Source organism: Cnephaeus nilssonii (assembly GCF_951640355.1).
Source record: "Cnephaeus nilssonii genome assembly, chromosome: 14".
NCBI classification, from domain to species: domain Eukaryota; kingdom Metazoa; phylum Chordata; class Mammalia; order Chiroptera; family Vespertilionidae; genus Cnephaeus; species Cnephaeus nilssonii.
In genome coordinates, this window is record NC_137085.1 from 74,310,049 (window position 1) to 74,319,518 (window position 9,470).

Below are 9,470 nucleotides of genomic sequence, written 5' to 3' on the forward strand. Positions count from 1 at the left end.
AAACTTCTTGGGGACAATAGGAGTAAGTATAAATTTGGTCTTAGGTTATTTTTGGAAATTGCTGTTAAATTTAACAGAAAAAATTATAACTATGTAGAAGAATATCCATATTTCAGGAGAGGCATGTTGAAGTATTTCAGAGTGAAGTATCATGATGTTTGCAACTTACTTTCAATGGTTCTGAGGAAAAAATGCAAATAGCAACATGTTAACCATTGCATCTCAGTGGTGTGTATATGGGTGTTCATTGTACTTTGCTTTCCATTTTTCTGTATGCTTAAAACTTTTCATAATAAAAAGTGATGGGGAGGATGTAGGTGATCCTCAAAAAAATTAAGTAATTAAGTGAAAGTCCCCTTCCCAACTCCTTTTTGGATTCAAGAAAACTATTTATAAATAAACTAGAGGCCCGATGCATGAAATTCGTGCAAGAGTAGGCCTTCCTTCCCCCGGCTGCCGGCACCAGCCTCCCTCTGGCATCCAGGACCCGCGCTTCCCTTGCAGCCCCAGCTTCGACCGGAAGGACGTCCGGTCTAATTAGCATGTTACGCTTTTATTATAGACTAGAGGCCCGGTGCACAAAATTTGTGCACAGGGGCTGTGTGTGTCCCTCAGCCCAGCCTGCACCCTCTCCAATCTGGGACCCCTCAAGGGATGTCCGACTGCCCAGCGGGATCGGGCCTAAACACGTGTAGAGAGCACCTGGGAAGGCACATGGGCATTCTTTAACTATTGTCAGCTGAACCCAGTGGCATTGGCAAAGCCACGCCCTGGGAACACGCTTTGCCAAAAAGGCAAGTGTGTTGTCAGCTTGACCTTCATTTCAGCCCAGGTGCCAGGGAGTGGGTTTTGATATGTAAATCCAGTCAAGCACCAGGAATGAATAGGACTCCGGCCCACTCAAGAATGCAAATGATCTCCTTTGTCTTGACTTTTGGTGAAACTTCCTGGTATTTGGGGGTATAAAAATAAACATGCTGCATCAGCTCTGGGTCACTGTCTCTCCATCAGAAGAGGGCAGCAATTCACCCGGTCCCAGCTTTTTCCTTCTATCTCTGTGTCTTGTCTCTTTTATCTCTCAATCCCCAGCCCCTCTACTCAAAGAACCGGATCATTCTCTTTCCGCGCTGGACACGGAAAAGAGAGACCCCGCCATACCTGGGCAGTTGGACATCCCTCTCACAATCCAGGACTGCTGGCTCCCAACCGCTCACCTGCCTGCCTGCCTGATTGCCCCTAACCGCTTCTGCCTGCCAGCCTGATCACCCCCTAACCACTCCCCTGCCAGCCTGATCGACACCTAACTGCTCCCCGGCTGGCCAGGTCCCCCACAACTTCCCTCTCCTGCAGGCCTGGTTGCTCCCAACTGCCCTCCCCTGCAGGCCTGGTTGCCCCCAACTGCCCTCCCCTGCCAGCCCAGTCACCCCTAACTGCCCTCCCTTGCCAGCCTGGTCACCCCTAACTGCCCTCCCCTGCAGGCCTGATCACTTCCAACTGCCCTCCCTTGCAGGCCTGGTCCCTCCCAATTGCCCTCCCCTGCAGGCCATCTTGTGGTGGCCATCTTGTGTCCACATGGGGTGGCCATCTTGGACCACATGGGGGCAGCCATCTTGTGTGTTGGAGTGATGGACAATTTGCATATTACTCTTTTATTAGATAGGATGAGTAAATATGTGACACTTGTAGTGTGGACCCATTTATATAAGAAGTAGTTCAATCTATGCATCTGTCTTCGATCCATCCATCTAAAAAGGCAGGAGGAGGTTAGGGGTGTGGAGGTGTCACATCAAAGAGCAAAGCCTGAAAGAGCCATTTCTGGGACAAGGAGAGCTGTTTGAGGCTCGTGATCAACAATTTAAAGTCAAACGCACCACCCAGAGTGGTTTTTCTCTCGGGACAGTCGGAGCTGCTCAAGCACTGAAGGAAGGAGGCAGATGAAAGGAGGCAGCGGTGCTGGACACGTGACCACCCAGGTGGGGGCCTCACGGGAGTCACGTGGCTTCCAGGGCTGGCCCTGTGGACCGCTGGACCCCTGGGCCCCAGGGAAGGGCTGCGGGGAGCCCCCTCCCCGCCCCCCACGGCCTTCCCCGCAGGGGCTGGAGCACATGGCCCTGGGAGCCGCCACGGCAGGACATGGGCCAGCGGCCACGGCTCAGGATGCTGCACGTGTACGCTGAAGCCAGAGGCTGACCAGACGACCAGGCCTCTCCGCTGTGAGTCCCGGGGCTCAGGTGCCAGCACAGGGAGCAGGGAGCTGGCGGGGGGGGGGGGGGGGGGGCGGGGGGGGGGGGGCGGGGGGGGGGAGGAGTCCCCAGGGACCTGTGCAGGGCGGGGACGGGGGAGCCACCGGCCCCTCCACGACCAGCGTCTTCCAGAGAGGCACGTTTTCATTCAAGTTTTGAGAAAATTAAGAACTGGTTTCGTTTTTTACCGTAGACTTCCCATTCCCCCACTGGCGGTGCCCAGGCCGTGGCTCTTCTAGAAACTTCTCTGAGTGGCTCATTCCCAGGCGGTCTGGGAGCCGCTGCTGGGTGATCCCACGCCCTGGGAGGCGGAGAGCAGTAGACACACAGCCGTGCTTGTGAGGTGAATGCCATTTAGTTCCGTCTTTTTAAAGCATCATTTCTAAATCTTTTCAGGTCATAAAGAATAGCAGTAAAATGGCAACAAAACCACCGACCACCTGCACAACCACCTGACTCTGAAAGCCTTCCTCTTCCCGCTCAGCCCAGCACCGCCGGCAGTTCAAGGCCGCCGGCGACCCCTCTGTCCAACCAGGAAAAGATGGCATTATGTTGAACTAAGACCAAATGAAATAACTAAAACAGGTAACCAAGGCCACCCATCCGTCTCGCACCCCAACCCCAAGCTGCTCAAAATCAAAGAGAAAAAACATCCCCTGAGCTACAGCCCGATGACCCTGTGAGGGAGGGAGGTGAGGACTAAGGTCCGTCCTTCCTTCCAACCTACAACACATCATCCCCGAGCAGCTAATGCTCAGATCAGATTTCTGTGGTTATTGTTGTAACCAAATCACACCAACCCTCCTCCCCCTCAAACCTGCTCCTGAAGCATTCTGAGAAAAGAGAATGAACAATGTTCTTTGAACAGGGTTCTCCAGTTGCATAACATTACATTACAGAACTGTGAACCGTTCACATAGAAGGTGATAAGGGTTTTGTCTTGCTGAGACAAAAACGCTATTTTCTCCTTCAGTCACGGAACGCGACATGTTGAAGATGGAAAGGCTAGAGCACGGGACGCCTCCTGTAACGCTCTTCCCGGCTGGGCACTGCCCTCCCCTGCTGACCGCTCCCTGCGTCCCACAGAAGGCACTGACCACCTGGCCAGAGAGTGCACCTGCTCGCTCAGGTTCAGAAAGCGGGGCTGAGCTTCTCCTGCCATCTGGCATAACTCCCAACCACGCCCACGAATCGTGTTCTCTTGTGTTGTACCAGAGGTGTTCGAGTTCTCTTTTTCTTTCGTTGGCTTCCCTTGCGTGTGTTAGATGACCCAGGTTCAGGCACTGGGCCGTTCTCATTTCTTTACAGCGGGCTTTGTGTTTCCCACGGACACCAGCAAGCATGCCGCAACACACTGGGGAGACCAACAGCCACAGGCCCACCAAACACACCCGCCATCTATTGCTCCCCCCATACCCCACGCTAACCCTACCCCAGACCAAGCAATCTCTTAGAATTATCTAGAATACTGCAACTGCTTCCTAGCTCTTCCCCCTGCTTCCAATATCATTACTGCTCCACCCGCCCACCAGCCAAAGAAATCTTTTTAAAAACACAAATTATGTCATATCATTCCCTTTGTAAAACCTTCCAAGGGGCTTGCAATTGCATTCAGACTGCAATTAAAATAATTTGTTTGGTTTGAAGGCCTCCCTGCGTCCACGCTTGTCCCCCATTATCTGATCTCAACACAGCAGCCAGAGTGATTTAGGCCATGCTATCCTCTGCTCCTTCCAGTGGCTCCCAACGAGCTCAGAGCCTCCACGGTGGCCACAAAGGCCCTACACAATCTACCAACCCATCACCTGGGACCCACCTAGTACCATTCATTCCACCCATCACCTGGGACCCACCTAGTGCCATTCATTCCACCCATCACCTGGGACCCACCTAGTACCATTCATTCCACCCATCACCTGGGACCCCCCTAGTACCATTCATTCCACCCATCACCTGGGACCCACCTAGTACCATTCATTCCACCCATCACCTGGGACCCACCTAGTACCATTCATTCCACCCATCACCTGGGACCCACCTAGTACCATTCATTCCACCCATCACCTGGGACCCCCCTAGTGCCATTCATTCCACCCATCACCTGGGACCCCCCTAGTACCATTCATTCCACCCATCACCTGGGACCCCCCTAGTGTCATTCATTCCACCCATCACCTGGGACCCACCTAGTGCCATTCATTCCACCCATCACCTGGGACCCACCTAGTACCATTCATTCCACCCATCACCTGGGACCCACCTAGTACCATTCATTCCACCCATCACCTGGGACCCCCCTAGTACCATTCATTCCACCCATCACCTGGGACCCACCCAGTACCATTCATTCCCACCCATCACCTGGAACCCACCTAGTACCATTCATTCCACCCATCACCTGGGACCCCCCTAGTACCATTCATTCCCACCCATCACCTGGGACCCACCTAGTACCATTCATTCCACCCATCACCTGGGACCCACCTAGTACCATTCATTCCCACCCATCACCTGGGACCCACCTAGTACCATTCATTCCACCCATCACCTGGGACCCACCTAGTACCATTCATTCCACCCATCACCTGGGACCCACCTAGTACCATTCATTCCACCCATCACCTGGGACCCACCTAGTACCATTCATTCCACCCATCACCTGGGACCCACCTAGTGTCATTCATTCCACCCATCACCTGGGACCCACCTAGTGCCATTCATTCCACCCATCACCTGGGACCCACCTAGTACCATTCATTCCACCCATCACCTGGGACCCCCCTAGTACCATTCATTCCACCCATCACCTGGGACCCACCTAGTGCCATTCATTCCACCCATCACCTGGGACCCACCTAGTACCATTCATTCCACCCATCACCTGGGACCCACCTAGTACCATTCATTCCACCCATCACCTGGGACCCCCCTAGTACCATTCATTCCACCCATCACCTGGGACCCCCCTAGTACCATTCATTCCACCCATCACCTGGGACCCCCCTAGTACCATTCATTCCACCCATCACCTGGGACCCACCTAGTGCCATTCATTCCACCCATCACCTGGGACCCACCTAGTGCCATTCATTCCCACCCATCACCTGGGACCCACCTAGTGCCATTCATTCCACCCATCACCTGGGACCCACCTAGTGCCATTCATTCCCACCCATCACCTGGGACCCACCTAGTGCCATTCATTCCACCCATCACCTGGGACCCACCTAGTACCATTCATTCCACCATCACCTGGGACCCACCTAGTGCCATTCATTCCCACCCATCACCTGGGACCCACCTAGTACCATTCATTCCCACCCATCACCTGGGACCCACCTAGTACCATTCATTCCACCCATCACCTGGGACCCACCTAGTACCATTCATTCCACCCATCACCTGGACCCACCTAGTACCATTCATTCCACCCATCACCTGGGACCCACCTAGTGCCATTCATTCCCACCCATCACCTGGGACCCACCTAGTGCCATTCACTCCACCCATCACCTGGGACCCACCTAGTACCATTCATTCCACCATCACCTGGGACCCACCTAGTACCATTCATTCCCACCCAAGCTCCATACTCATCTCACTTCGGTCTTGGCTCAAATGTCACTTCCTTGGTGAGGCTTCATGGACCATGATGAGACGGAATTCTTTCCCATGCCCACCCTCCCTACCTCACCCCCTTTCCTGCCTGATTGTTTTTTTTCTCTTGACTGCACAGCCACATCTGCCATGACATAAATTCTAGCAGTTTATTTCTTAACATAGAAGCCTGGTGCACAAATTCGTGCATGGGTGGGGTCTGGCCGGCCTCTCCCGATGGGGGCCCATCAGGCTGGGCTGACAGGGGTGAAGGGCCATGGGTGGTTGGCCGGCCAGCCCCACCCCCGACTGGTGTGTTGGGGGCCAACTGGGGGCGGAGCCAGCCAGGGAGTAGGGGCTGATTGGGCCCGGATCAGGATGGTTGGCTGCCACAGTGTATGTCATACCCACTGGTCATTCTTGTTGTTCTGCTGTGCAGGTCGCTGGGCTTTTATATAGAGAGATTCCTAGAAAGCTCCGTGTAAGCTCTGGGAGGATGGTTGTACTCCCTCTGACACTTAGGATGTTGATCTGCTTTATTCACTTCTGTATCCCAAGTGCCTAGAACAATGCCTGGCATAAAACAGGTGCTTCATTAATATTACTGAATGATCTGATCCTGCCTTCCCTGCCGACCTCCCAGTCATCTCTCCTCCCACTTGCTCATTCAGCTCCAGCCTCAGTGCCCTCTCTCTGTTCGAGCAGCAGGCCACGCTCATGCCCCTTCAACACCTTCCCTGCTGCCTGGAATGCTGCAGCACCAACCCCTCCACCGGGCACTCATTTCACAGCTGAAACCGCCTTGCTGATTCGTGAACCCACTGGTTTATTTTCTGTCTCCACCACTGACCTGGGACCTCCCAGCAGAGGCTTTGTGTGGTTCACAGCTGCTTCCCTGGTGCCTGCAACTGCTTGGCGCATAGTAGGTGCTGCTCAGTAAGTATGTTGCAGGTGAAACCAGCCCAGCCCATGTGGGTCTCCACTTTCTCAAGTATGATAAGAAGGCTGAAGATACTCTGGCATCTCTTGGTGCTCTTTATGAAATGCTGATTTTACAGTCCGCAGCAAGTATCGTTTGCAAAGAGCCTCACTTATGACAAGTCCTGCAAAGCTCTGGGAGGCAATTTACAGGATTGTAATTATCCAGCTTTTGCTTCTGAGAAAACTGTTTGTTGACTGTGGGTCTGGCCCAAGAGGGCAGCCACTCAATGGTGGAGCTGGGTCTGAATTCACAGCTTTCCACGCTGCTCCTGTGGCAGCGGAATTAAACAGGTTTTTCTAGTCCTTACAAACAGGTTCAGGGAACCACACAGTTGCTGGGAACTAATTCTGGGAACTTCCCGTTGTTTCCCCCGTTTTCCACGAACATGCTGGTCGTTTGAGAATGATCACACAATACCAATGAACTCATCCGCTCAGGAACGATACGATTATTGAACATCTAGATACGTAGTATTTTTAAATGTCCACTCGTTTCATTCAGCTCACGGTGCACCTGAGGGCACGGGGACCCAGTCACCCGCCGCACGGCCCCGCGGGGTGTCCCGCGGGAGGAAGCCGTGGCGAGGCTGCCCGGCACCGAGGCAGGAGGACTTGGTTCGGTTTGGCTGGGTTTTCGGAAGGTCCGGGCCCTGTGAACCTGGTCAAGGTGCGGAGCACCGCCGCCCGCTGGCCCTGGGACTCCGCTCTCCGGCCCCGCCCGCCCGCCCGCCGACCCGGCCTTAGCGCCCCGAGGGCAGCCGCAGCCCCGCCGCTCCGGCCCGGGGGCCTCGCGGGGCGCCCATCCCCGCCGGCGGCGCGGAAAGTGCCGGCTCCGGTCGCCGCTGGGCGCCCCCCCCCCCCCCCCCGCGCCCCGCCGGACCCCTGGCGCCCGCCTCACCCGTAGGTGGTGAGCAGCGCCTTGTTGACCAGCACGATGAGGAAGGAGCAGGTCCCGTAGAAGAGCGCCGACAGCAGCCGGGGCAGCCGGCCGGAGGCGGGGTCCGCGCCGTTGGCCTGGCGGGTCATGGCCCGCGCCCGCCGCCCGCCGCCCGCCGCCCGCCTCGGCCCCGCTCCGGGCCGCCCCACCCCAGTTCCGCCTCCGCCCCGTCGCCCCGAGAGGGCGCAGTCCAAACAGGAAGGGCCCCAGCGGGAACCCCACGTGTCGGCGCGGCCGGGCCGGCGCCCCAAAGCTGCGGGCGCGGGAGGAGCCCGCGGGGAGTCGGTCCTGCCTGCTCCCCAGCTCCCCGGGGAGGACGCTTGTTAAGTTTTAGGGCTGGTTTTACTTCCTTCCTACAGCGCTTTTAAAGGCATACCGTACATCAAGTGAAGTGCGGGTCTTCTGAGCCCACAGCGCAGTTTTGACAAATGCATACACCCTGTCCCCACCCAAACAGAGCAGTCCCATCACCCCAGGTGCCCTTTGGCCCGGCTGCCGGCAGTCGGAACGTGCTCCGTTGCCAAGGTCAGCTCTGCCTTTCCGGGGTCCCGGGGTAGGTCCTCCCTGAAGGCCTCCCCGCTCTTTCCGTCTGGGCGGCTCGCCCACGTTTCTTTTCAGGGTTGAGTGGCGCTACAGTGTGTCCACTCGCCAGGTGGGGCCTGCAGGTTGTTCCCAGTTTAGGGCGATTGTAACAAAACGTTTCCACCAACATTCGTGGGTGCGGGTGTTCATTTCCGTTCGGAAGGCCCCGGGGTGGGGGTGGGAGGGCTGGGCGCGGGCGTGCGGGCTCCAGGCTCCCCGGCTTCGGGGTGCTTCCCGGCGGTTACCACTCCCTCCCAGAACCGCCTGCTCTGACCAGAATCCACCTGCTTCAGCAATTTGTCAAGTGTCCCGTATTTTCATTGTAAATGATTAACTTTAAAAATCTGAAATCTTAGCTTTTAAGAAAAGCTAAATATTTCAACTTAAATAGATGTTTGAGCCTAATTATACCCATGCCATACAATTGTTTTTCTATTGTAGGCACTGAACAACCAAGAAATTTTTTCAACATTGATAAGCACTAAAGCAGACCTTTTGACAAATAACTAGCACTAAAAAAGGCAGGAAGAGTCCACATTACCCAAAACAAGAAAAAACACACAAGACCATTTTAAAATAGAAAATGAATTCATAGGCAAGTTGAATAAAATAATCTGAACTTGAAGTCATTTTGGTTAATTTCCTAAAAAATCAATTAAGTTTCCAGTGAGTCTCCAAAAAGGTTTTGACTGCAAAACAGTGAAGTCACTTTTAATGACAGCCTTAACAATATTTGCATTTAATTTGTTTCTATGTCCATACTTCCAAGACTACATCGCTGTTAAAATCTCATCCTTACTGTTAACGTCACACGTGGAGCGGAAATTCTTTTGCAAAGCCCTAGGCTGGACCTTGCCATTTCCAGTCCAGAACCAAAGATATACTAAAAATAAGTCATGGGAAATGCAAAGATTTGCTTGATCAGGTGCCCCCAGACTCAACACGTCCTGAATATAAGTAAAATGAAATCCCATTCCTGATTTCCCTAATGGAAGGTCTGTGATAGGGCTGGCAATACTATGTACACCAGTGTACTTTTAACACTAATAATGAACCAGATGAGAAAGTTAAATTAATATCTAAAACCTAAAAGGCCATCATTTTAAAGTAAGAAAATTCAATTCATACTA

The 9,470-nt window shown here is 54.0% G+C and overlaps 1 protein-coding gene across 5 annotated transcripts in view; it reads right to left on the bottom strand.

The window, feature by feature from the left end:
- Positions 1–8,297, bottom strand: part of SLC35D2 (solute carrier family 35 member D2) — a 73,914-nt gene extending 65,617 nt beyond the window's left edge. For 2 of the 5 annotated variants that reach the window (XM_079791333.1, XM_079791335.1), the window contains exon 1: positions 7,720–8,293. In XM_079791333.1, coding sequence (XP_079647459.1) covers positions 7,720–7,847 — 128 coding nt within the window. In that variant the 5' untranslated portion in view covers positions 7,848–8,293. Of the gene's footprint in view, positions 1–7,719 lie in introns of all 5 variants that reach the window. The other 3 variants (XM_079791334.1, XM_079791336.1, XM_079791332.1) reach the window with 2 other exon arrangements.
- Positions 8,298–9,470: the final 1,173 nt, after the last annotated feature.